At 40.2% G+C, this 27,879-nt stretch overlaps 1 protein-coding gene across 6 annotated transcripts in view; it reads right to left on the reverse strand.

The window, feature by feature from the left end:
* Spec2 (CDC42 small effector protein Spec2) overlaps positions 1–27,879 on the reverse strand; it is a 485,439-nt gene that overhangs the window by 34,116 nt on the left and 423,444 nt on the right. For all 6 annotated transcript variants that reach the window (XM_067140341.2, XM_067140342.2, XM_067140343.2 and 3 more), the window contains one exon: positions 14,735–14,835. In XM_067140341.2, the coding sequence (XP_066996442.1) occupies positions 14,735–14,821 (87 nt within the window). In that variant the 5' untranslated portion in view covers positions 14,822–14,835. The remainder of the gene's footprint in view (positions 1–14,734; positions 14,836–27,879) is intronic.

The following is a 27,879-nucleotide window of genomic DNA, read 5'->3' on the forward strand; positions in this document are numbered from 1 at the left end:
ATGAAGCGATGGATCCCGCCTGCCTCGAAGGTGTGGTCCAGGGCGCTGGTGTCTCTGTTATGGTCTGGGGTGCATTTTCCTGGTATGGAATGGGGCCCCTAGTTGTTTCGGAAGAGACTTTGAATGGTACGTGGTATGTTGAGCTGCCTGGAGACCATCTCCACCCATTTTTGGGCCTTCCAGCGCCCAGACGGTTCTGCGGTGTTTCAAGACGATATGGAAGTTCTCCAAACAGCAATTAAGGGACCCATCATGAATATTATTGAAAGTTGTTATATTAACTGCGATCAATACATGAATCCCAATTATAATTTAAACAAAATTTACGAGAAACCCAATATCCTTTTCGATCTTTTAATCAATTGGCTTAAAAATACCAAACTATCGAAAAACAGTTTGATTTTCCAAGTAATCCGCAATACACACTCCCATCAATTACCCCCCACTACCCCAACCTTCCGCCCGGCCTTAGTTCCATTCCCCCGCAGGTGCTCCGCCTCCTTCCTTCTCCTCGCCTCCTTTACTGCTGCACACGCACATCGTCCGGCTCCGTCTGCGTAACAAACACATTCAACATGCTGCTCAAGGTGAGTCAATTATCTTTCAATGATTCTAATGATTCTAGTAACTTCCATACATTGCTTCCAACGTCTAACTTAGCTAATTTCTCCTTCAGGTTTAAACTGAAGTGGGAATTAATCTTTATTTATATCACGATCTTACATGATCAAAATAAACTTCCCCGAACCACCTACTATGAAGTGAAAAAGTGTCACTCACATAGGCAGCATATAACAGCACAAATTCACTTATTCCGGATGTACACAGACTGGACTATAACGAACTGCCAGAATTTTAAGAATTTTATATCACAGCAATCACTTGTAACATAATTTTAACTTATCTTATGTATCATTACAGTAATGTATTTTATAACGTGTTAAAATGTGTTTTAAATGTTTTAAGAATATGTATATAATTGTTTAATTTGTACTTAAGGCTGACGATGGCACATAGATGCCGAAACTAATACCATTTGAGCATTTAACATGTGACTGAATCACAATAAAACATCACTGTATTGAATAGGTGGACCATGAAAGAATTTTAATTACTGTAATCCCAATTCATAACTATAAATGATAACGCACCGCCACATCGCTCCCATGTCGCCCGGGAATGGTTCCAGGAACATGCAACGGAGGTCCGACTGCCATGGCCACCCAGTAGCCCCGATATGAACCCTATCGAGCATATCTGGGATGTCCTGGAACGCAGGCTCCGTGTCATGGATCCTGCACCCAAGAACAGACCAGCATTCGTGGCCGCTCTGCAAGCTATTTGGTGTCAGCTGCGTCCAGAGGACTACCAGGACTTGTCGACTCACTTCCACGGCGTCTCACTAGTGACTATCCCATGACATTTGCTAAGTCAGTGTACAATGTATTCATGTATTCAGTCCAGCAAATCTTCGTTATCGATACCCCTCATGCTCACAGAATGGATTTCTATAGTAATTCCGTTACCTCTAGGCTAGGAGTAAAATTAAACTATCCTGAAGCTGTCTAGCATTTTTCGAGTGTGCTGACTTCAACGGCGCAGTCGGTTAGTTGTCGCCCTTCTGTTCCCAAGATAGCGGGTTTGATCCCGACTGCGTTCGGCGGCATTCGAGGGTGTTTAAATGCAACAACTCCATGTCATAGACTTCCAGCATATTAAAAAACTCCCACAGGATGCAAGTCTAATACCCCAGAGCAGGGCTGTCCGAACTTTCCAAGTACTCAGGTGGACCTGACTCTTGGCTATGGAGGTGCAGGTGCTGTTTATTGATTACAATAATAATAATAATAATAATAATAATAATAATAATAATAATATAGAAACACTTAGATTAACACTGACAATATTTTTAAATATATCGTACTTCCGTAATTAGTATAGCCCACCCTGTGACCATGGATCATTACAGCATCAAGTCTACAAGGTCTGACACCGTGGTTAGTCTGAGCCCAGTTGGTTGAAAAAATATTCACCATCAGAAAGTTCGCCAGCAAGGTAGGAGTGGTGGTGGTATAAAATTTCTAATGATTAGACTGCATACCAAAAGCCTGGATTCAATTCTACACCACTCCGGAGTGTTCATATGGAGTGAGAGCATATTACTCTGTTGATGGCAATTCATCCTTCGGATGACAATGTTAATCCATGAGCAAATCCCTTGGTGTTATTCGGCAGGGAGTAGGCTATGTGAGGACACCGGGTTTCACCCTCTCCCTCCCTATTATGATATATAACTTCATTTATTTAAACTCATTAACTCACCTGATGAGGTTGATATCAGAAAGAGAATCAAGTAGTAAACACTCTCTTCAAAGATTTATCTCACTTTATACCTGACCCCATAGAGAGAGAAAGTGGACAAGGGTTGGACACACAAGCCATACTAATGCCATTAGTATGAAATCTAGCCCTGTGCATTTGCTGCAAGTTGAGGAACAGTACTGTTTCTCCTACTCACTATTAAAACTGTACGCTCATAACCATTTAGTCATGATTATAACCATGGAATAAAATAATTTGCAAATTAATAACTGATGCATACTTTTTGCAGTCATAAAAATTGAGGGCATGAAAATTCAATTCTTCATTGAATACAAATAAAGTTATCAGTAAGTTAAAGAGAAGATCAAACAAAATGCACTTACAGATAACTACGAGTAGCACACTGCTGCTTGTCACGATATAATCTGAATTGTCCGACTCGTTGGCTGAATGGTCAGTGTACTGGCCTTCGGTTCACAGGGTCCCGGGTTTGATTCCCGGCCGGGTCGGGGATTTTAACCTTAATTGGTTAATTCCAATGGCACGGGGGCTGGGTGTATGTGTTGTCTTCATCATCATTTCATCCTCATCACGACGCACAGGTCGCCTAAGGGAGTCAAATAGAAAGACCTGCACCTGGCGAGCCGAACCCGTCCTGGGATATCCCGGCACTTAAAGGGCCATACGACATTTCATTATCTGAATTTAACTGAGGACTCCATGGAACCACCTATTCCACAGCCATCAACAGCAGATGCTTTGTAAGAATATTGAAACATTCACAATGTGATTGTTTCCTGGTAGGTGTTCTAACTGGAAAATACCAAGCTTGAACATATTCATCTCATCCCTCACCCTTTCTCTAACCATTACTTGTTCATTCAAAATCTAAACAATGAACTATGGTTAAAGCTGGAGGGCGCTAGAAAAGTATACCACGTGCACCGTGCTGGACAGGCCTGCCTCAGAATATCAAGGTCATTAGAATGAATGTTGAACAAGATTATGTTTTCACTCGCGCACAGAAGAGAGGCTCTGAATACAGATTGATCCATGAATTGTTTGGTTTGGGATGCGACTCCAGTCTAGCAAACTATGGTACATCACAGCTAGAAATATTACTGTGTTACCTTTGCTACACCAAGACTTAAAACTCACAATATCATACCGAGACAATACACAACATACGACTGATCTTCCGTTGTTGAAATATTTCATATTCTGTAGTTTGGAACTTTCTGACTGGCACTCCACTTAATATTCATTGGTCATTTCTCAACGGCAGTGGTGGATTTTACATTTCTACACCCCTAGGCACAATTTTGGCATACAACCCTCTCCCCCCCCCCCCCCCGGACAAAAACCAGTAGTCAAATATTTGAAATAATGACACCATACAGGAAATATTTAACTGGGTACGTGCTTAGTGGGTCTATATTTTGAATCCTCCTATGCTCAACTGACAATACTTTTGTAGTCTTTTTTTAATTCCAAGTGTCAATATCCTACCATATTTAACCATTGCATTATATTGCACCAAGGAGCCTCCGTGGCTCAGGCGGCAGTGCACCGGCCTCTCACCGCTGGCTTCCGTGGTTTAAATCCTGGTCAGTCCATGTGAGATTTGTGCTGGACAAAGCGGAGGTGGGACAGGTTTTTCTCCGGGTACTCCGGTTTTCCCTGTATCTTTCATTCCAGCAACACACACTAATATAATTTCATTTCACCTGTCAGCCATTAATCATTGCCCCAGAGGAGTGTGACAGGCTTCGGCAGCCAGTACAATTCCTATCCTCACCGCTAGATGGGGCTTAATTCATTTCATTCCCGACCCAGTTGCATGACTAGAAACAGGCTGTGGATTTTCATTATATTTCACCACAAGTCTTCAACAGAACTTGTATTTATAACAAGATCATTCTGTAACATAAGAAACTGCATAGATCACTTTCATTAAGCTGAATTCTATTTAGACAATATTTCTATTCTGTACAATGCATACCGGTATGGAGAAATTAACACAATAATTTGCCAGAATCCTTTCATTACTTTGATCTTCAAGTCTATTCCACTTCACTGATGTTTATCTCTAGATGCATTCACTGAGTCCTCAGCCTGAAGGCTGACACAAATCACTTGTAGCTTGTATCTCTGTAGGTATATACTGAAAATTAAAACCCTGCAGTCTAAGATCACCTAGATTTTTAGCTCAACCAAACACTGGCTGTTGCGCAACAGCTCCGAAGGAGAATGGCTTGCCAAGCAACCGCTGCTCAGCCCAAAGGCCTGCAGATTATAAGGCGTCATGTGGTCGGCATAACGAATAATATCAGTCATAATTCTTGGCTTTCTAGAATGGAAAAATTAAAGAAGACCTGGGAAATTTCAAAAATTATTGAATATTATTAGTCACCTTTCATGTAAGGCAGTAAAATTTACTGCTCTCATTCAATCTGAGTACACCTTAACCAAAGAACATGTTAATTCTTTTACTCTATCTGTAAAGCCACCATATCTAGCTTCATTTGAATCCACACTTGGACAGCAATCCTATCTGATACTTCATCCCAGCTGTTCCATTATATCCGACCTGTTTTTACGGGTCAATGACCTTAGATGTTAGGCCCCTTCACACAACGAGCATCATCATCATCATCATCATGTTTTTAAATCTAATCTCATGACTTTAGGACACTGGAAGTTTATTTAAATTTTATCCTGGTTCCTCAGCTGTGATTCTATTTCCTTCCTAATTTCCTAATTTTGTCTTCAACTATTTTCAGACTAGTATACGACAAAAAATGTAAGGAAATGAGACCTCAAAAATATCCCGTCATAAGTCCAGCAACATTTGGTGTAATTTTCTAATCGTTTCTTCTATCCATTAACTACCATCTGACAGTCTGTACTTCCTGGTCTAAAAATACTCAAAGCTTAAGCTCATACAGGAGCCTATACCATTTAAAAAATCTGATATGTAGTCCATTATCAAACATGTACTATCATTCTTAACTGTAGCAGTGAATGTTCTTGTAACCTGAACAAATTTGCAATTTTAATCCAGAGAATAATCTCAACAAATTCAATAAGCAAGTTCTATTCTTGTTAGCTTATACATACATTTTCTCCACGTCACATGGAGAGAAATTTTCATCTCTAACTGCTAATAATGGATGTAAAGAGATTGTTAAGTCAATCTATACAGGGAAAAAATATGATGTAAAATTTCCCCTTGGGAAAATCAAATGCTTTTACATATATCTCATATTGCTCACGGTTATGGCCATCCATCAACAATTGCTAGATAACATCGCACAACATTTTATATTGCTTATTTCAGATGACAGCCAGCCAAAAGACATAGCCTGCACGGTTGCTATGTGACATAACATTACACATTTGTATCGCTAATTTCAGATGACCCCCCAGCCATATGACATATTTATACATACATACATTATCGCCTTTCAGTGTTCAGTCTGCAAGCCTCTGTGAATTTACTAAATGTTGCCACAATAAACTGGTTCTGTGGCCTCATTTACTTCTATACCTCTTAGCTGTAAATCGTTAGAAACTGAGTCTAACCATCATCGTCTTACTCTCCCCCTACTTCTCTTACCCTCCATAACAGAGTCCATTATTCTTCTAGGTAACCTATCTTCCTCCATTCGCCTCACGACCCCACCACCGAAGCCGGTTTATGCGTACAGCTTCATCTATCGAGTTCATTCATAAATTAGCCTTTATCTCCTCATTCCCAGTACCCTCCTGCCATTGTTCCCACCTATTTGTACCAGTAATCATTCTCGCTACTTTCATGTCTGTTACTTCTAACTTATGAATAAGATATCTAAGTCCATCCAGCTTTCGCTCCCATAAAGCAAAGTTGGTCTGAAAACAGACCGATATAAAGATAGTTTCGTCCGGGAGCTGACTTCCTTCTTACAGAATACTGTTGATCGCAACTGCGAGCTTTGCTGCACCTTGATTCAATTCAATCTCACTATATTACCATCCTGGGAGAACACACATCCCAAATATTTATATTAAAAGAGAAAACTGGAGAGAACACAGGCATTTTACAAGTTATTTTCATATAAAAAAAAAATTAAAGTTATTCATTACTCACATGGGCAGTTTCATGTCTCTTTTGAATCAGTCTTCATATAAATTGTCTTTTTAAGAATATATCTGATATCGTTGATGGAGACTGCCACTTAATTTTCAGTGAGGAGACAAATCTTGACAGATTATTTTAAATATAACGAGATGATTTTCCAGGGCATCCTGCCCTTTCCAAAACAAGATTAATCAAATGCTGGTGCTGAGTATTTTTCACCTCCATAATTTCAAACAGCTCTCTACTATCTATCTCGGTCTCCCAAGCGTAATGATTATGTGCATTTAAAAATATTTCTTTGATGTTAATTGCTTATATTTCATATGAATAATGTATCTGTAGTTACAGATACACGTACATACGGGAGAGTGGGGGAACTGTGCGCACTTGAGAATTGGTCTTGTGATTATCTCAATCGGTAACATACAAGCAGTTGTGAATAATGAAGCCTTAGTAACTCTACCTTCGACGTGTAAAAACAAATTTAACATAAAACTAAATTTCATGGACTATAATTTGAAAACTATACAAATATGCATTTACGCACATTTAACCACCCTACGGGGTAATCGTGTGCATGGGTTGGAAAATGTTTTTGCTAGTGGCTTTACGTCACACCGACGATGGGATAAGAAAGGCCTGGGAGTTGGAAGGAAGCGGCCGTGGCCTTAATGTACAGCCCCAGCATCTGCCTGGTGTGAAAATGGGAAACCATGGAAAACCATCTTCAGGGCTGCCGACAGTGGGATTCGAACCCATTATCTCCTGGATGTAAGCTCACAGTCGCGCGCCCCAAACCGCACGGCCAACTAGCCCAGTGATTGGAAAATTGTGCACATCGGTATTATGTTGCAAAATCAGTATAAAACAATATGAAATGGCAGAAACATTAATGTACTAATATTAGAAAGTTTGTTACAATAATATAAAAATGCAATGGTGCATTCTATAGATAAAGTCAAATTTTCAATTTTTGAAATGTTCACTTCTTAGACAAAAAAATAAATCACACATGTAATCTTTTGGGGTCTTTTCTCACTATTATCATCACAAATACTGGAAACATCTGATGCTTCAGATGACTCTGGTGTTACCTGCAGCATCCTCTTCTTACCCTTGCAGTTATTTTACCCATTATATGAAGGCTCAGCTAGAGGTCTTTGAAGGGCTTTTCTAGTTTGCTTTTTCAACTTAGTACATTGCTTCTTTTCAATGTTCATTTCCTTCTTCCAACTTCTTCTAGCTTTTGCTTCACTGAGATACTAGTTAATATTTCTGAATGTTGTCTTTCACGTGACAATCTTTAGGCATTTTGATTCCCTTCTGGTTGAGGAACTGGGGTAGTTTGGAAAAAGGGATTTATTTTGGATGTGATGGTTTGTAGTCTTGAGAGCGAGATCTTAATTGCTTGTCAGTTAATTGAACTGTAAAATAATTCTGCCAATCTGAAAAGTTGATCGGTTATATCTACCTCCACTTCACAAGGAAATCCTATGTTTTCTTCATCCGCACCTCATGGCTCTCACAAAGCAACTGTTGCCAACCTGACTGTCCCTGTCTATTATGAACAAGGACAGCTCGAGGGCTGCAGTAGTCTGAGTCATTAATTCTACTATGAACATGGAATTTTCCACTGTGCACGATTACCTGCTGTGCACAATTCCCCCACTCTCCCTTAAATGGGAGAAGAGAAGAAGAGTTTAATTTTTCATACAACTGGTACATTTTTACTTAACATGTATTATAGTAAGTTATTTTAAACAAATATTGATTTGAATGTGACATTTTTATACTAAACACAATATGATATGTTGCAGAAGAATTTTTCAAAAACATCTCAATTTTTGCTCATAGAAGTACAGCTCTGGACTGCATGCCAAAGTTACCTCATATCATGAATAAATCATTTTGGCCAAATATGCAGGTCTAGGCAGAGGAAAATAATACTGTTCTCCAGAGAACAATGTGCTAAATATGGCCTTATTTTTGTTTTGTTTTTGTTTTTTGGGGGGGTGGGGGGGTGTCATGTTGGGAAGTTTTCTAATACCCTTAATATTTAAATATGTTTTCATACATTTCTGAATTTTTTCATCATGTGAATATTATACTTTTAGCTTACCTCCAGAGTGCTAGATGTGAATTTTATACATAAAGCTTACTTCTAGAAGTGTTAGCCATCTCAAGGAAAATATTCACTACTTCACTAGCTGAATGAATTATCACTGATAAATAAACACTGTTCACTCATGAGGTTGAAGAGCTCACTATTAGCAGGTCGAGCAAGCACAGCTGCAATGAAAATGAAAAAGACTCTAGTAGCTCACTACTATAATGTGACATTGACAAAGCCAAAGGTGAATGGGATAAAAGGACACCAATGCATTATTTAATTCAATTTTCTGGATTTTAAATTTAAGCCAGGAAATTGCAAATATTTCCCATCTTCGAGCCCAACTCTTATCTCCCTATACTGATCTGTTCAAATTTCAAACATGGCCCTCACGTGAACTAAACCATTATCCTTGCTGAATCCCATTACTCTATCAGTCAAAAACTCTCAAAACTTTTCTATCTTATCTTCTATCTTTAGCTACTGAATACCACGTAATTTAACTTCTGCTATTACTGTAATAATTTATTTCATGTGAAATAGTAATAAATATTCGATCAATAATCAATCAATCAATCAATCAATCAATCAATCAATCAATTAATACTGATCTGCATTTAGGGCAGTCACCCAGGTGGCAGATTCCCTATCTGTTTTTTTCCTAGCCTTTTCTTAAATGATTTCAAAGAAATTGGAAATTTATTGAACATCTCCCTTGGTAAGTTATTCCCATCCCTAACTCCCCTTCCTATAAATGAATATTTGCCCCGGTTTGTCCTCTTGAATTCCAACTTTATCTTCGTATCTTTCCTACTTTTATAAATGCCACTCAAACTTATTCCTCTACTAATGTCATTCCACGCCATCTCCCCGCTGACAGCTCGGAACATACCACTTAATACCAATATAAATGGTCCGTTATTGGACATTATAAATTTTCCAGCTAACTCATTCCTGGTTGCCAGCGTTTCGCCCCCATGTGCTAGGCTGGGCTCATCAGTTGGTACCTAGCACACCTACCAGGGCGCTGGCTAGTGCATACCGTGGAGGCGACTGTGTAGGCTAATTGTAGCCACCGGCAGTGCCAATGCACTATGAGAGACTGTCTCATTACCAAAAATTGATGCCTGCTTGGCCATCAGATGACATAGATGTTGCTTCCCATAGGGAATATGAAATATTTGTTCTGATTCCAACTGATGAGCCCAGCCTAGCACATGGGGGCAAAACGCTGGCAACCAGGAATGAGTTAGCTGGAAAATTTATAATGTCCAATAATGGACCATTTATATCGGTATTATGAATTTACCCATTCGGAACAAATATTTCATATTCCCTATGGGAATCAACATCTATATCAACATACCACTTAGTCTAGCAGCTCTCCTTTCTCTCAATTCTTCCCAGCCCAAACTTTGCAACATTTTTGTAACGCTACTCCTTTGTCGGAAATCACCCAGAACAAATCGAGCTGCTTTTCTTTGGATTTTTTCCAGTTTTTGAATCAGATAATCCTGGTGAGGGTCCCATACACTGGAACCATACTCTAGTTGGGGTCTTACCAGAGACTTATATGTCCTCTCCTTTACATCCTTACTACAACCCCTAAACACCCTCATAACCATGTGCAGAGATCTGTACCCTTTATTTACAATCCCATTTATGTGATTACCCCAATGAAGATCTTTCCTTATATTAACACCTTGATACTTACAATGATCCCCAAAAGGAACTTTCACCCCATCAACGCAGTAATTAAAACCTATTTGTGAAACTCACAACCTGACTTTTAACCCCGTTTATCAACATACCATTGCCTGCTGTCCATCTCAAAACATTCGAGGTCACGTTGCAGTTGCTCACAATCTTGTAACTTATTTATTACTCTCCAAAAAGCCTTACCTCCGATTCCACTCCTTTACTCATATCATTTATATATATAAGAAAACAAAGGTCCGATAATACTGCCTTGAGGAATTCCCCTCTTAATACAGGGTCAGATAAAGCTTCACCTACTCTAATTCTCTGACATCTATTTTCTAGAAATACAGCAACCCATTCAGTCACTCTTTTGTCTAGTCCAATTGCACTCATTTTTGCCAGTAGTCTCCCATGATCCACCCTATCAAATGCTTTAGACAGGTCAACCGCGATACAGTCCATTTGACCTCCTGAATCCAAGATATCTGCTATATCTTGCTGGAATCCTACATGTTGAGCTTCAGTGGAATAACCTTTCCTAAAACCGAACTGCCTTCATATTCTCACATATACTGTATTGTTTCAAACTAATTTCATTATGTAATAAAAATGCTACAATCATTAACATTAAGCTCCAATTTGTATCGATAAGTACAGTATATGCGACTGAATAATTTAAATATAAAACAAGTTACCGTACCTTAATTTCATTGCCATACAAAGTGATCTCATTTTATATCCTCTTCTCATTCCAAAACTGTTCATACCATACTGAGGACCATTCAATTATATAACAAAGAAAACACACTATGAAATAATAATAATAATAATAATAATAATAATAATAATAATAATATTCCTTTTTACGTCCCACTAACTACTTTTACAGTTTTCGGAGATGCCGATGTGCCGAAACTTAGTGCTACAGGAGTTCTTTTATGTGCCAGTATGTCTACCGACACGAGGTTGACGAATCTGAGCACCTTCAAATACCACTGGACTGAGCCAGGATTGAACCTGCCAAGTTGGGGTCAGAGCGCCAGCACCTCAACCATCTGAGCCGCTCAACCCAGCACACTAAGAATTAGGGCACAGAAGTCGTTCTTTGTAAGTTACAATTAAAAGAGAGAATTAGAGATACACAGCTACAATCGGTATATTGTGTCCAGTTCCATAGATGAGTTGTCTGGGTCTATGCCTTCGGTCCTGGGTTCGGGACTGGATGTTGTGCTGTTCCCAACATTCTTGTAACATTCTATACTATCCTCCAGTGTCCTGTACACCTCAGACATTGCCCACCCTCAAATGACTGTCTGCCTTACAAGAGAGCTGTACCAGCTATCAATAGCTACTCGTAATAATAAACAAATAAGTAAATAAATTAGCCGTGTGAATCCCCTAAGGGCTATGGCCTCCTGCAATGCAATGCAATGCAATGCAATGCAATGCAGGGACATTGCTCAGTTTAACTCATTAGGCGAGCAGGTCCTGAAGAACGTAGTAGTAATAGTAATAATAATAATAATAATAATAATAATAATAATAATAATAATAATAATTAATCATCATCATCTTTCTTCTTCCTGGCCTTTTCCCAATTACCTGGGGTTGGCAATTTGTATGGATTTAGCACAATTATACAGCCAGGTGCCTTTCCTGACGCCAACCCTACGTGGAGGGATGTATTCAGTACTGCACGTTTCTGTGGTAGTTTGTAGTGTGAAGTGTTTAATGTAAATGAGGATGTGTACTAAGATGCATACAACCACCCAGCCCACAAGCTATAGGAATTACGGTTAAAATCCCCGACCCGACCTGGAATTGAACTCTGGGCCCTATGAACAGAAAACCACTACTCTGATCATAAGGAGGAAGATGACTTCTTCTTCTTCTTCTTCTTCTTCTTCTTCATTATCATTATAATAATATCGCCATTCTATTACATACTGTTACCAAAACAATCTTGGGAGCCATTCCGTCAACTCCCACTTCTTGTCAGATTCTTAATACAAGATGTATCTAAAAAGTTCGGTGAAACCGTAACACAAAGAAAACAGAAGTTACAGACAAAATACCTTTAGTCGTCTTCAAAGTACCCTACACTGGACAAAATACACTTGACAACGTGAATACAGCTGCTGGAAAAGGCGTCTTTTCGACTCGATCTACGCATTGATGTCACTCTTCTCTGGATGTCCAGTACGTCAGCACAAAGTGTGTCTTTTAGGATTCCCTCGAGGCTGGGAAAGAAGTCTGCAGCCGCCAGATCCGGGAACCAGGTGAACACCATGCAATTAATAGTCGTTTGGTCTCCGGATCGAACTGGTAGCACCAGCTCATCTCCTGTGATGATGGTTTTCAGAAAAGATGCATCTCGGTCACGCGTGTCATTGAAATCTCTAGCAATCCGTGGAGTTCCTTGAAGTGGGCCGGCATATTCTGTGGACATGTATTGTGCTGAACATGCATGGCATGAACTTAAGAGAGCAGGATTGTTTTTCTTTGTATTACACTTTGTACTGTATAATGTAAGTACACAGTAAAAGTACATTAAGCCGGAATATGCAAAACGTTTTTGACCACCGTATTATCGAACAATTTTAAGGTACCGACGACGTGATGCTTTCGAATAATCTCCTGTTCTTTTTATTCGTTTTATTCATTATTTTTTCTTGCGTTTACAAGAGCTGCAGTGCCCTAACCATGGGTGAACACTTTTACACAGTATATCATATGATGAAGTGTTATTTATAAGAGTCTTTCTCAAACTGAGTAGTGAATGGTTTCCAGAGAGGATACAAACCAAACACTGCTTTTATAACAACAAACACACTTATTGGTTTTATACCTCACCAACTACTCTTATGGTTTACGGCGACACCGAGGTGCTGGTAATTATGTCCCGCAGGAGTTCCCTTATATGCCAGTACATCTACCTACACGAGGCTGACTTATTTAAGCACCTTTGAATACCACTGGCCTGAGTACAGATCGAACCTGCCATCTTGGACTCAGGGGCCTGGAGCATCTCAGTCCGGCTCAACTGCTTTCAAAGGACAGTGTGGTATGTATCCTTGCTGCCTTCTCTTCACCCTCTCCCAAACTGCTGTGTGCATGAGTCACCCGTAATATTCCAGAACCATAAGTCTGAACAAATACAGTAGAGACAATATGCGACACTGAGCGAGATATCGAGGGGCAGCTATTGGAGCTCTCTCTAGCGAGTAGACCTGAAAACTACTGATTCTGTCATAAGAGCACGTGTATTTTTGTGTGAAGTTTTTGGTGTTATTTATGCGTTTTCAGTGAGTTGACATAATTAAATAGTAGCGTGTGTCATTCCTTGATATCTCCTCTCAACATGAGGGGAAAGGTATGTGCTATGTTTGGCTGCAGTAACTATGAAGTAGAGAAGAATGCGCGGTCGTTCTTCAGGTTCCCTCGTGACAAGAATATGTAAGTAATATTGTGTTTGCATATATATTCTTCCAGTGACAAGAGATTTTTATAGTACTTCATAATCTTCTGATGTGCTCGACCCATGTTTTAACTGGCTTAAAATGTAATACGCATATTTTATTGTATAGTGCAGCAGTTAACCTTCAATACCGATGTGTTGTTGTAGGTGTGATCTATGGGTTTTGAAATGTCACAGAAGTGATTTGGATAAGGTGTACAAGAAAGAAGGGACGTTACGCTTATATAAGAATTATAAGATCTGTTCAGATCATTTCCAGGCCAGCGACTTTAAAAATCTTCGACTATACAGCCAAGGTTAAGTTACATTTTTACTCTAATTGTACGTAAATATTCCTCAAAGCATCACTATCGACAACATTTTCATACTTTTCTTTCTTTTATCCCTCTTCTCAGATTAAAGCCAGGATTTTATAGATTTTCTTTCTGTTAGTAGGCTTCATGTTACGGGGAAAAATTGTCCAGCTATTAAATGTTAATTCATTGCATCATATGTGTAAGGAATGTGTCTTAATGTGATGATACAATGTTTTTAAATGAGGAAAAAGACAAATCCAACCGTAAGAGTTCAGGCAGGAATGCTAAAGCTAAAAAAGTAATGCATAAATGAAAGATCAAGCCATTTCACAGCAGTCCATTTCACACCTTGTTTATATGTCTAATTTCAATCTTTGAATAATAACCTGTTAAATAATTCTTCCTTCACTTATCCAGAATTGCTTTAGCAACTTCGATGTTAATATCTCAATAACACTTTCTTTCTAGACGTAATTTATTTATCCATTTCCGTATATACATTTCTATTGATATTTGAATTTAGCGCGATTTTTTCAGGTCAAGTCACTAGGAGCGCCACCGTCGAATTGTCTCCTATTTTAGCCAGGCTAAATCCGGAAGTGTCACGTATTGTCTACTGTATTTGGTCTGAATCAGTTCCGAACCGGTAATAATGACAACTAATTCAAACTTGCAACAGGCTATGTATAGAAAATGGTCACGCTTACCTGATGAGCTGCTGGTTGGTTGATACAGCAGGAGAACCACTGCACCCACATCTCCCCTGCCATATTGCCAGACTGGTACCCAGACATTGAGGACCCTCTGCCTGAAAAGAAAGTATTTTAAGATAAATATTGGTATACTGTAAACATAAAGATGGAACAAACACGATCACACTATGTATGATAGCTCACAATTACGATTTTGAATTTCATAGAGTTGACCATAGAATTAAGGGTTTTTGTTTTTGTAAGCAGGAATGCGTGGTGACAATTCATCAAAACATCACGTGTGTGTGTGTGTGTGTGTGTGTGTGTGTGTGTGTGTGTGTTCATAACTCAAGTCTGTAAGACAACCTTTAAAATTCCATTTGTGCAGAACTGGACTGAATTGAGACAAAGAAGCAAACCAAGTAGTATTTCATTGCTGAATCTTACTAATTACTGAATGTTATCACAAGGAGAACCGGGTAATCAACAAAGACGTTAAAGAATACATATTAAGTGCCGCATGTTAGTTACTGCGAGCTAAGGCGATGCATAAACATCCGATTCTGAATTAAGAGTGTATCAGAATCAATAAGTGAACAGAACGCTGTTTCTTGTAATTCTTGCCTCATTCGCAGAAAAGAACCTTCATTACAATAAATAATATTTGTTTTTACATCGCACTAACTACATTTTTATGGTTTTTGGAGACGCCGAAGCGCCGGAATTTTGTCCAGTAGGAGTTCTTTTACGTAACAATAAATCTACCGACATGAGGCTAACGTATTTGAGCACCTTCAAATAACAGCGGACTGAACCAGACCGAACCTGCCAAGTTTGACTCAGAAGGCAAGCGCTCTACAGTCTGAGCTATTCAGCCAGACAATATCCATTATCAGCAATACCTAAGATAACATGGCGACATGTTAAGATTCCACTTTTCGACACACAAATGCAGGAAGAAACAGCAGAGCGATATTTTCCGTCGACTTCCGCAGAATTCCGAAAATGAAACAGCATGGTGATTTTCTATCGTACAGTAAATGCGATAGGTATCAAAATATATTTAATTTCATTATCACAATCTACCCACCTGCTGTTATTTCCTGATGGATCTCTTGGTATAGGCGAGAGCAAAATATTGCTTCTACCGAAGTCTCAGTCTCATTTGTGGGCGTAACTATGGAAGATGCTGATGTTTGGGTGGTGCTGAGTCATGCGGACTGCGACAAGTAGGTCTGGATGTTAAAAATTGTGCGGCAATATCACTTTCTGGCCTAGTGAACTATTGCTAACTACCTCATTCCTCGTCATGCCTAGTACGCCTAGAATCATTATGGAACGCGAATTCCCTATAACCGCACAAATTTCGGTGCTAATTTTTGAGGATCGAGCCTGCCTCCGGGCTAGAGACTTAACAGACATCAACATGTATCAAGTAAGCAACCTCTAAGTTTTACATGACTTGATATCATGATCATAGCCACGGGACCGCCAGGTTTACGTGGAATTCAAACCATACGGCCCTGACTTCATTTCAAAAATCTCACGTTTTATTATTTTTTATTTACTAGCTGATGCACCCGTGCTTCGCTATGGAATTCTACATGTATACAGAATTCTAGGTTAGGTACACGGGGTGGGTAAAATTGTATTAAATTGCATTAAATTGCATAGCTCTTACCGTTATCCCCAGAAACGCGATGGGAAAGTCGCCAAAGGTCACACTAACTACATTTTTATGGTTAGGGAACTTTCATTGTAATGGTATTAGGCCCTCTTGCCTACCATCAGTTAAAATCAAATTGGGTAATTTACAGTATAATGGCACACTCATTTTCCGCTTGCCTTTTTACATCCTCAGAAATATTATCTTAGTGGTTTTCCCAACTGAAATTAACATAGGTCATTACAAGGACGTCAGTAGTAATGTCGCGCTTAAAAGCAATGCTATCACATGAAATACTCGAAAATGAAGATCCACATATTTCCTCACTTTTAACGAAGAGTACTATGCTGCCGATCTAATAGTCCAAAGTTCCAGAGCAGTGTAGTATGGTATGGTATGGAATGACCAGGCCACAGACAGCTGTGAACACTCCTCTGCCGTATTCCGTTAAGTTTGCACACTGCTCATTCAAATCAGCGCGTCAGAGTAGGGATCGAATTGCTGGAATACTATGATGAACCAGTGTGTTACGTACCAGTAGCATCAGAAAATTTATGAACCAGAGGAAAGGCATGCTAAAGAAACAAGTCATCTAACTCTCCGGCTATTTCCCGCCAATATTCAGGCAGGCTGTTATATTCGATACGCAGCAGTAATCCCATCTATCGGATGATGAGGCTTGTTGCTTAAAGGTTCCTGACATCTAAGGTCATCGCCCCCCCCCCCCCCCATCTATCGGAGATGGGTGGCAGCATAAGATACAAAGAACATCACAACAAACAATGGTCAATATAATGTTGTTGTTGATCAACTGTATGAGCCTTGAACATTGTAGGCCTTCACATTTAGTTTTCTTCAGACTCTGAAATACCACTCTTACCATAGTCGACACGCTAAAACTGAATAAAACAAATGATTGGAAATTGCATTTTCTATAACTTTTATTATGTAGTGCTTTCCGATAGGACCAATATCATACGTACTTGAAAGTAAAATTTTAGGCGCCTTCCCCTAAACTACCATTTCATCGAGGGTGAATAAAATTATTTATAGCCTAGGTTGTAGTTTTTTATTCCCCGACTCTACATAGCGATTTTCATTAAATTCAGTTTACCCATTCGCTCGTGGCTCGGCAACAAAAATACAAATTCATGAATATCTCTTATTACAGCCGGTACGATAAAAATTTGTAAGACATAAATGATCGGACATTTTATTCTATATAACTTTAGTTCTGCAGTATTTAACGATAGGACCACTAATAACAAATACTTGAGAATTACATCTAAGGCCTTCCCCTAAACTGCCATTTCACTCAGTGTGAATAAAATGATTTATAGCTTAGATTGTAGTGGTTCATTTCGTGACTACATACCGATATTCATTGAAGTCTCTTCAGCCGTTTTCTCGTGATGCGTATATGGGCAGACAGACAGACAATTAAAAAGTGCATTTCCTTGTTACCGTGGACATGAGCGACACAGAAATACTTTTCTTTTTTGAATTCTGAGGAACGTAAAGACAAAACTCATATTTTATATATACAGTAGAACCCTGTTTATCCGAAATAAAGGGGACGGAGCCACTTCGGCTGATGCGTTTTTTCGGATGACACATGGTAAATATTTTCGGAAGTTAAATGTCGAAATAAAAATGCATAAACTCTGATAAGCAAAGACGCATACTTTATATTAATGTTAAAATGTTTACATAATGTCACTCATTGTATAAAATGAGTGATTTTCTTCTGAATTTTCTTGGTGCAGCGCTGTCGTGCAGCTATGTCACGCCACCGTTTAATCAACAATACATCAGCTGGTGTAGATTCATTGCTTTTTTTCAACAAAGCGCAAAGCGATCTGAAATAATTACACAATTGTTTTGTTACTACTGAACTGAATACTGTATACAGTAATTGTATTACAGTACTGTAATTAAAGCGTGTGATGCCGTATTTTATTAATCTTACCTCCAACGCATTAAATCCATCATCTAATATAACTCGATTCTCAGAACTGCTATTGTCAAGGTCGGAACCGCCTGCATAATCTTCATGACGAATAATACGGCAATAATTAATAATTATGATACTAATAATAATAACTCCTGCTTGTTCAAGAAAAAATGTATCATGAAACGAACTAGAGGGTAAGAAACTGTTGTTTTATGCTACACGTGCATTCTGGCATAAGTCATAATATAAAAATAGGGTTTTTGCCTAGTAGCTCTCAGCACATATAGCAAGAGAATTACAAATATCGACGGCCAAGAACAAAAGAGTAAAAAAATATTTAAATGCAATTTTGCCAGAGCATTTCGGTTAAGCGGGGTTCTACTGTGTGTGTGTGTGTGTGTGTGTGTACACACATATATATATTGCTTTTAGTGCCGGGAGTGTCCAAGGACATGTTCGGTTCGCCTGGTGTAGGTATTTTTAATTGACGCCCAGGGAGACCTGTGCGTCTGGATATGGGATATACGGAGAGGGTGAAACCCGGTGTCGGCACAGAGCCTACGCCTGTTGTAGAACAACAAAGGGTCTGTTCAAGGCTTAACGTCCCCATCCGATGGACCAATCACACAGCGTCATGCCTTCACTCCATGTGAATACTGCAGAGGTGTTTGGAATTAAATCCAGGCTTCTGGCACGCAGTCCAGTGATTAGAAAATTCTATGCCACTACCTCCCGTATCCTGCCAGCCTACATTCTGTTGGTGATTTCTTTTCACTAACGGGGCTCGAACCCGCTAACGACGGTGTCAGACCATATATCCTAAATTGACGCCTTAACGATCATGGTCACCATGCGGCTCTCAAACACTGGTCGAGATTAGAACCACGACCGTCTTGGTGAGAAAAAAATGCCCCATTTTATAAATAAAATTAAAAAACACACACACAAACCCTGAAGAGTAAGAAATGTCACTAACAACAGCTTCAACATTTTGTTTCATGCTATTTGTATGATGGTCCAATTCAAGCCGCAGTGTCTACAGATCTGAAGTTTAATTGTTCTTCTCTTAAGCACAGTTGTGACTTCCGCTCCGGGATATGTAGATAGTGCACAACTGAAAGCGTGTTGCAACAGACAGAACACAAGCTTAAGATGTATCTGAGGCCCAGCAGTTTTTTCTCCCTTAATATTCAGTTTTTTCTCCCTTAATATTCAGTTATTTTATGGTAATGATGTTTGAAAGACTAACTTCCGCTTCTCGTTTACTTTCACTCTCAAATCAAGCTTGACCTACCGATGAACTGTCCGCATGAAGCGAAGGAAAAAATGTAATTTAAATAAAAAGTAACCGTTGTCTATGAATAATCATGAGGTGAAAGAGCGAATTCAAATGTTAACACATTTCACATCAAAATATAAAACAATGCGATTATATCATAATCTCCTTACGAAAAAAAAAAAAAACGAGCATTGTTTACAACAGCAGCGTATTCGGCATCACGAAACCAATGCGGAAAACGTTTTAGGATAATGTTGCACCAATAATAACGATCACGATTATGGAAATGGATCGATCTTTTGCTACATGCAAACCACGATCGTAGTCAACAACCCTGTGTACTCTTGTGTGTGTGTGCGTGTGCGTGTGTGTGTGTGTGTGTGAGTGGAGGGGGGGGAGATTGGAAGGAGGTAGTGTGTCCAGTATGTTAGCATATTTAAAGTGGAAAACCACTAATATTGTGGTTCATCAGTTGACTTCACGAGGCAAAAATAATTAATCGATTTATCGATACGAATAGTGTTACTCTAGTTCAAACGTAATTTATTGTGGCGTCTGTACGACCATGTATAGAGTGAATTCTTTGGGTTCATGATAGGATAGGTACCTGGAATATGACATGAGGCATTATCTCAGTATTTCTCTACAGCGCACGGAGATGAGACAATTAATGCTTAATGTTGCCATTAATGCTTTCACGCGTTGTGCCACGTCCTGGGGGGGCCATCTGGTGGCGAATGAACGTACCATTTCCACTTCTATTACAACGTCCAAATTTCAAAGTGTCATTGTTTAAGAAGCCTTTCTGGTGGTCAGTCGAGATTTCTTCTGAGGACGCAAAGCACAATTTTTTGCGAAACGTTAAGTATTTCACCTTATTTTCTTGACACGGCATGAGCCCAAAAGCCTATACAGTATCATGTCTACAATTAATGCTTAAGTTTAGTAACTGTAACCGCCAAGAAAATACACTGATATACACTAAAATTCGGGCGATAAAGACAGGAATTGTACACGGCATCTGAGGGAAATTGTAAACCGGTCATCATAGGGAACAGAGTCGTATGTTGCGACAACGAACTCGTTACTTGTAATACCGAAGTGACAAATACACTCTGCAATAGCCTAAGGGTAGGTAGGTTCACTGGCACGTGGAAACTCCAGAGAGATAAAACTCCGGCAACTCGGCGTCTCCAAAAACCGTAAATGTAGTTAGTGGGACGTAACACCAATTACTATTAATAACCTACGGCGTACGACGGGCCATCAATGGTTAATACTGCTCTTGCTTCTTACCAGGGACAGAAAAGAACAGTGAATAGTGTTCTGTGTGAAACAACACAGGGAGTCGGTGGACTTTTCGAGACTCGAACCCAAATTGTCCTTACTTTATAGACAACTATCCTCGCGAGAAAATTACATTTCAACGCACGATGTGAAGGAAATTTTATTTCTAGTTCTGTTGAAAAAGGGTCGATATCCTTGCCTACACCAGCTTATTCTGTTGGCCAAACAGGAACTAGCAACGCGTATCTCTCAATGAACTACTGATATTAACACTTTATTGCTGCCGGCCTTGTGGTGTAGTACTTCTGCCTATAATCTGTAGACACACTGATTTTAGTCTTGGCCAGAGGGTCGGCATGGACTTTACTTAGATTTACCTTATTTGAAAATCCGGGGGTTGCATCTTCTTCTTCTTCTTCTTCTTCATCTTCTTCTTCTTCTTCTTCTTCATAGTACCGTATCAGGTCCCCCTGACGTTGGCGATCACTGTGGCGAATGCAGTACGATCTCTTGCTAGGTGGAAAAGTCTTTCAACACTGTGAATTCCAGTCCATTCTTTGATGTTTCCAAGCCATGATGTTCGCCTCCTCCCGACACCTCTTCGACCCTGTATTTTGCCTTGTACAATCCGCTGTAAGATGAGGTAACGGTCATTTCTAAGGATGTGGCCAAGGTAAGAGATCTTCCGGAGTTTTACTGTTTGAACGAGTTCCCGACTAGCTCTTGCCCTTCTGAGTACTTCTTGGTTCGTTAGTCGTGCAACCCACGAAATCCTGAGCATCCTACGGTGGATCCACATTTCAAAGGCTTCCAAGCGTTTCACTGATATGTTCTTGAGAGTCCATGTTTCCACACCATATAGCAAAACTAACCATATATAGCACTTGACCATCCTCTGTCTAAGTTTTAAATTTAAGTAGTCATTGCAAAAGAAAGATTTCATTTTTGTAAATATTTTTCGTGCTATTGCTATCCTCTGTTTCACTGCATATTGTAAAGCTTAAAATCTGGGGGATTTCATACACAGTCCTGTAATACACAAAGCGAACAAAAGATGTGGTTCACTAGTCACTAGCGGCAGTAAAAAAGTTCGAACTTCCCTACAATAAGAACTGAGTGGCGCCTTCAGCACTGTCAACTTTGAACTAAGGTCAGCAAAGACTCGCTAGAGGACAGATATGATAGCAAATACACTGAAATCTACAAAAATGAAATATAATAAAACAATGTCTCAACGATTAGCTAGAAACCTAGATGGCCGTAGGTAGTTTTATTTCCATGTAATAACTGGCAGGGACCAAAATAAAATGATAAATATATTAAATAATTTGATGGTAGACAAAATACCGGGGATCAAGCGAAACTGATCGGGGGCTGGGGGAAGGGTAACAAAAACTGGTAATATGATAACCCTAACTTTACTCACTCTTATGAATACAGCTTTGAAGAAGTGACCCATATGACAGCAGATCCGGTCTTGAATCTAAGCATTGCGATTTTGGGGCTCACTATTACTAGCTAATTAGGCTCGATAGCAGTTGTCTTGGCACATCTAAGGGTATTTAAGCATACGATTAGGTTACGTTGCAGAACAAAAAATGTACGGTAACTGCATAGAAAAGTACTGAAGAATATTATAATATTTAGAATCAAAAGTCAAAAAAACAGAGAGGCACTATCTTCACATGGAAAGAACATTCATGTTTGTAAGAACATTGTCCTAGTCTTAAGCTGAGCCTTGGTAGTACACAACATCGATTCAGAGACGACTCCGCACTGGCATGTAAGATTCTACAACTAAAGGCGGAAAAGCGTCAGCATTCATGAAGATTATAACTCAGAATATTACCTCCAACTCAAAACTACTTTCAGCGGCCACCTTGGGTAGGATACTTTCTCATGTCGCCACAATCTTAATACCGCAAACCAATATTACTCAAGACTCCTAAAGACAGCACTCAACATTCTTCGCACACGTGAGAGACGCAGCTCCTTTTCGAGGATATGGCAAACAGACTAAATTATCCCCATTCCGTTGTAAGCCGCAACAAGAAGTAGTCGGCAAACGATATTTAAAAATCTACGTCCTATTTTAATGACTACGTCAACCCTTCCTCACAGTCTCGTGCTGTTTCCCATTTCCTATTTCCACTCCGTGAAGTTTTTCGATAGGCTTTGAAACAATTTTTATTACTTTGGTGCGAATGAAAATTCAAACGGTGGCGGGCGAGCAACGGAATGGAACATCCGTGGCACATCTCTGCACCCCACAGGACGCTACAGCCACCTATAAATAGGACTAGTATAATTCCCACGACCCAATAAAACACGAAGCTTCAACTTGTGACGTCAGTGAGCGCATTCCGGGACGTCACTTGCGCCTTTGACTGCACTGCATGACGTCACAGCACATCAAACACCGTGCCGCGGCAAACCATCACGAATCATTAAAAACAGTAATTCACGTTGACAGTCAATTTAGTATTACCTACTGAGTATTGCATAGGTAAGCAGATGAACGACTTTGCTGACAACTTAGTAAAGGGACGTAAAAATGAATTGCAGCAGAATTACACGGAAGTGAGAACGTACGCACATCAATATGCGAGTAAAAGGTCAAAATATTCGGATAATTTCAACAGGCACAACATAAATAAAATCAAGTTGGGAAAAAAAAAACAGAAAAAGTAGGATGGATAAAGGTGGTTTACTTGTGCATCGTCGCTAATTTTACGCATCAATTTTTGGATTTGTAGGCATACAGCCATTCGTGGGATAGGTTTAAATTGTATCCTTTTAATGTGTTATAAAGACGATGAGATAGCTGACTGGTAAAAATGATTGCCCTGGTGATCAGTGCACCTACATTCCAGACTGACGACAGAAGGATTAAATGGTTTACCTACGAGGTCAACAGCTCAATATGGAAGCAGAATACGCTGGCTGCAAAAAGAGTAAGGATACCAACGTCAAAAATAGTAGTCAATGGTGCAGATTCACACGTAATTGGTCATTAACCCTTTGTACCTAGACTGCCATCGGTTACCAACAACTTGATAAGTAGTATATGAATGTTAAAAATATACGAAACTACGAAGAAAAATGCACCGAAATAGGCCGGGCGCGCATGAGGACGAAGCAGGGCACGACAGCGTACCGCTGCATGTAAGCGCACATTGTCACGCAGTGATATTAGGGCATCCAACGTGAAGAGGGTCCTCCTTCCTCCTTTCACGACTCCTCCTTATTTTTCAAGTGTTCGTTCCTTCACGTTTTGCTCATTTTGACAGTCATCTTCACAATTTCCCTTGTCGATATGGGCTGATGACCACACGGTTTTTCACCTTAAGACAATCACGACAAAAACCACCATCAGCACCAGTTAACCCAATTGAACATTATTTCCATGTTAGCGACGTTCGGCGTTGATCTGGACTAAGCAACAAAAGTCTATAACTCATGAATATCTCGTATCATGACCGCTAGTAAGACACAAATCATCGGTAGCTTTTGTTATACAGAACTTATCGATAGAACCACTAATAACATAGATATTTGAGAATTAAACTTCAGGGGTACTACAATTTCGCATAGCGTGAATAAAATATATATACTACACTGTAGTCTCTCTGTTTCCCCGACTTTACATTGCGATGTCCGGCTCCATGGCTAAATGGTTAGCGTGCTGGCCTTTGGTCACAGGGGCCCGGGTTCGATTCCCTGCAGGGTCGGGAATTTTAACCATCATTGGTTAATTTCGCTGGCACGGGGGCTGGGTGTATGTGTCGTCTTCATAATCATTTCATCCTCATCATGACACGCAGGTCGCCTACGGGAGTCAAATCAAAAGACCTGTACCTGGCGAGCCGAACATGTCCTCGGACACTCCCGGCACTGAAAGCCATACGCCATTTAATTTAATTCCGATTTTCATTAAATTCTGCACTACCGGGCGAGTCTGCCGTGCGGTTAGAGTCGCGCAGCTGTGAGCTTACATCCGGGAGATAGTGGGGTCGAATCCCACTGTCGGCAGCCCTGAAGATGGTTTTCCGTGGTTTCCTATTTTCACACCAGGCAAATGCTGGGGCTGTACCTTAAGGCCACGGCCGCTTCTCTCCCATTCCTAGGCCTTCCCTACCCCATCGTCGCCATAAGACCTATCTGTGCCGGTGCGACGTAAAGCAAAATAGCAACAAAAAAATTCTGCCCTGTCAGTTTCTTGTGATGCGTGTACATACATACATACATACATACATACATACATACATAAGCACATAACGGAAAACTGAAATTAAAAATTGCGTTTCAGTCCACACCGTTCACATCGTATTAAACATACCGATAATGCTTGTTTAAATGGGCTTAACATCTAAGGTCATCGGCCCCTAAACATAGTGAGACCGAACGACTGCGATAATTTCGTACTCTATTACTCAACAGACTTCGTGACACGTGCGCAGGAAACTGTGTTGCGAACAGTGAGTGGGGTAGGCGGAAGTAGGCGCAGAAATGTCCTATCCTGCCTTGCCCAGCCTGTCAATGTGCGATGATAGAATGACGTGTGGATTACAAAATTCTGCTCTGCGCTGCTTTAGCTACTTCGACTGCGTTCCAATGTGCGCCCGGCCTTAGCCGCGAGACGTGGAGGTGATCAGATTTTTTTTCATAGAGCGCGAGTAAATGCGTTCGGCTGAACAGTGTGCTACATGTTCAACGTCCCTTCGATTACTAACAGCCTCAAGACACACTGAAATGCAGGAATTCTGTGCTAAAACGTGCGCCACTAAATTTACTACACGGATCTCTTGCAATTAACCATTCTTACGTGCAGACTGAACCAGTATTCAATCCCGCAGCCTTGAGTTAAGAAGGCGAGCACCTAATTACACGAACTGGCTAATGGAAGAAGAGTCATGAAAAGTGAAAACAACATAAACTATAACCACCGACATGCTGACAGTGACAGTTTCAAAAGAAAAATGATGACCAAAGAAGATTACTCAAAAATAGTTTGTAACTGAAGTGAATATAATACAAGAATTATTTCCGAATACTACGGTGCTGTTCACATTGATAATTCATGAGTATCGAGGAAAACATTCTGATGGTTAATCTCATACGTTTCAAGACGGTATTTTGGCCTTTAGGTTACAGAATTCAGGGAATAGAGATCCTATACTGTTGTTCAATGACTTTGTGAAACTGTAGTATTTAAGCGGAATAGTAGCTCGTTGAATGCAATGGTCCCACTCCTTGGCTGAATAGTCAGCGTTGAGGCCGTCGGAGATTTTAATCACGTGTGATTAATTCTTCTGGCTCGGGGACTGGGTATTAGTGTTTCTCCCAACACACTCCTATTCATCTTCAGGCAACACGCCACACTACTAACCATTACAGAAACTCGCAATAGTGATTACATCACTCCACACAGGGTTGGCGACAGGAAGGGCACCCGGCCGTAAAACAGGGCTAAATCCATATGTGCTACATTCATCGCACTCGCGACCCCAAAGGAGTGGTAAAAGCGGTAAAAGTAGTAGTTTCTTTTTAGACTTTGTTTCACATCGCACCGACACAGATAGGTCTTACGGCGACGATGGGATAGGAAAGGGCTACGAGTAGGAGGGAAGCGACCGTGGCCTTAAGGTTCAGTCCCAGCATTTGCCTGGTGTGAAAATGGGAAACCACGGACAATCATTTTCAGGGGTGCCGACAGTGGGGTTCGAGCCCACTATCTCCTGGATGCAAGCTCACAGCTGCGCACCCCTAACAGCACGGCCAATTCGCCCGGTGAAGAAGTAACTAGTTGAAATGCAATGATGGGAGAATACGGAGAGCATGAAATGTCGAGTAGCCCAAAACAAGGAAGGGCTTTCTTAAGAAAAATAAATTTTCACACTTCAAACATACTATTCTAGAAGGCTTCTGTGAGGAGTGCAGCTTTTTATCAAAGGGAATAACAGAACACGGGCAAGAAGAAATATAATGGAATTCTTTGAAATGTTTTGCTACAGAAGAACGAAGTGAGATGAAAGGATCGGATCACGAAGAGGTAGACCTCTACTGGATAAAACTGTTCAGGGGAGACCGATTTGGCAAAATTTGATCAGACTAGAGATTGATAGGACGCATCTCCAGACTCCCAGGACTTACAGTTTGTTTTATAGAGAAGTATAATGGGTACGAATTGTACGAGGATGCAAAGTCATGATAATGACAAACAGATTAAAGAAGATATAGGATGCAATAGTTATGCAGATATGAAGGTGTTAGCGCAAGATAGGTCACGGAGGGCTGCATCAAGGCAGTTTATGGTCTGATGATCCATAACAAGGACAGAGATAAACATTCAGAATAGCCGCTATATTTGCCGTTGTCAGGTACCACTCAACTCTCGCTAGCGAGTCCTAATGCAGAGCATGTCTAAAAGCGCGCTGTGCTACAAGAGCGAGAAACACTATTGTAATCCGAAATTGGAAACCTAACGATCAACCTCCCCCCCCCCACCGCCTATGCACGAGTGAGACGATTTGACGGTCGAGAACTCTCACATTGGCTCGTAGCCGCCGATAAAACTGAAAGAAAAAAGTAACAAAGAACGGCCTTTACTCTGTGTACACTGTACAACTTAACACATTAAATGCATTTAACTTGTCTAAAATACGCGCTCGCGACAATTCGTTACTTCAAACGGCTGCTTTCAATGCTTCACGTTCCACTCCTAGTGGATGTTAATTTCAAAATATTCGAAGAGAGAGAGAGAGCGTCACACTAGTAAAACAGTTTAAGTACTTAGGTGAAGTTATCCGGAGCACTGGCAAACGAAAGAGAAGCCAACAGAAAACCGCGCTGAAAAATTACGTAAAGCCTATACAATCACCTGGAACGTTTACAATAAGAAATCACTTTGCACCAAGGCCGAACTCCGACACTACAACACTGTTGTTCTTCCAGAGGCACTCTACGCAATCGAA

Source organism: Anabrus simplex, chromosome 2 (genome assembly GCF_040414725.1).
Source record: "Anabrus simplex isolate iqAnaSimp1 chromosome 2, ASM4041472v1, whole genome shotgun sequence".
Classification (NCBI taxonomy): domain Eukaryota; kingdom Metazoa; phylum Arthropoda; class Insecta; order Orthoptera; family Tettigoniidae; genus Anabrus; species Anabrus simplex.